The 1,146-nt window shown below is 34.0% G+C and overlaps 1 protein-coding gene across 1 annotated transcript in view; it reads left to right on the top strand.

Annotated features, from left to right (window-relative positions):
• Nucleotides 1-89: 89 nt before the first annotated feature.
• The window catches only part of LOC116345503 (titin-like), a gene marked incomplete at its 3' end in the record, with an annotated part of 14,984 nt that continues 13,927 nt past the window's right edge, over nt 90-1,146 (top strand). The window contains exons 1-2 of the mRNA XM_031774927.1: nt 90-417; nt 554-954. Of these exons, the coding sequence (XP_031630787.1) occupies nt 90-417; nt 554-954 (729 nt within the window). The remainder of the gene's footprint in view (nt 418-553; nt 955-1,146) is intronic.

The raw sequence follows: 1,146 nt of genomic DNA, 5'->3' as shown, positions 1-1,146 counted from the left end.
AAAAAAAAAACTATTTTATTTATTAATTATAATCTAAGCTGCTCAAACACTCATTAAACATCTTTATTCATTTATATTTTTTGTAGGGAATGGAAGGTGGGTTAGAAAAGATTCAAGATCTTGAAGACAGTGTTCGTGGCAAACAAGAAATTATTGAAGAGACAAAAGGCAGAGCACCTGTATTTACTGTTCCATTGTCTAATGTAGACAGTTTACGTGAAGGTGAAAATGTTCACTTTGAAGCAAGAGTCACTCCAACTGATGATCCAAAATTGAAGATTGAATGGTACTGGAATGGCAAACCATTGAAAACGGGTTCACGTTTCCGTACATTCTGTGATTTTGGCTTTGTTATTTTGGAAATTTCTCCCGTCTATCCAGAAGATAGTGGTGAATACGCATGCCGTGCAATAAACGGTACGTACAAAGTTTATTGTATTTCATTTTGGAACCAAAATGTAATCACAAATAAAGATTTATTTATTCAATTTCGTTTTACTCGATTATAAAACGAATTCTTTTTATTTTTCATTATTTTATTCGTTTTCACCAGAATACGGAGAGGCCGTTACAACTGCATCGATGAAAGTTCAAGGAAAGCGTAGCATTATTCTTGAATCACAATTGCCCAAAGGAATGGAAGGTACTATTGATCGAATTGCTGAGCTTGAAGGGCTTGGCGTTCAATATGGTGAATCAACGCCCGAAGAAGAAACTGGCAAACCACCAGAATTTATCACTTCACCAGCTGATCTAACCATCAATGAAAATGGTTTGGCTCACTTTGAATGTCGATTAACACCAATTCATGATCCAAGCTTACAAGTCGAATGGTATCACAATGGAAAAGCTTTGTGGTCTGGTTCTCGTATTAAGACGATCAACGATTTTGGCTTTGTTATTTTGGAAATTGCTGGTTGCTATCAACGTGATTCGGGTCTATATACTTGTAAGGTAAGTCTCGCCTCTATTTTTATCAATTGTCTATATAGCTATTATATAAAATAAAATGTTTGTCGGGATATTGATACTCGAAAAACAAGGGAATATTAGCTGGTCAGCTCCAAGAGAAAAGACAAAAGAAATTTATTCAATAGTAATACCGTAACATATTTTATTTCGAAAATAACAAATTTATTATATAAA

This window comes from Contarinia nasturtii, unplaced genomic scaffold (genome assembly GCF_009176525.2).
Source record: "Contarinia nasturtii isolate CC-2019 unplaced genomic scaffold, AAFC_CNas_1.1 Cnas_scaffold_1303, whole genome shotgun sequence".
Classification (NCBI taxonomy): Eukaryota; Metazoa; Arthropoda; class Insecta; order Diptera; family Cecidomyiidae; genus Contarinia; species Contarinia nasturtii.
The sequence above is the reverse complement of the archived record's forward strand: the minus strand, read 5'-3'. Positions and strand labels throughout refer to the sequence as shown.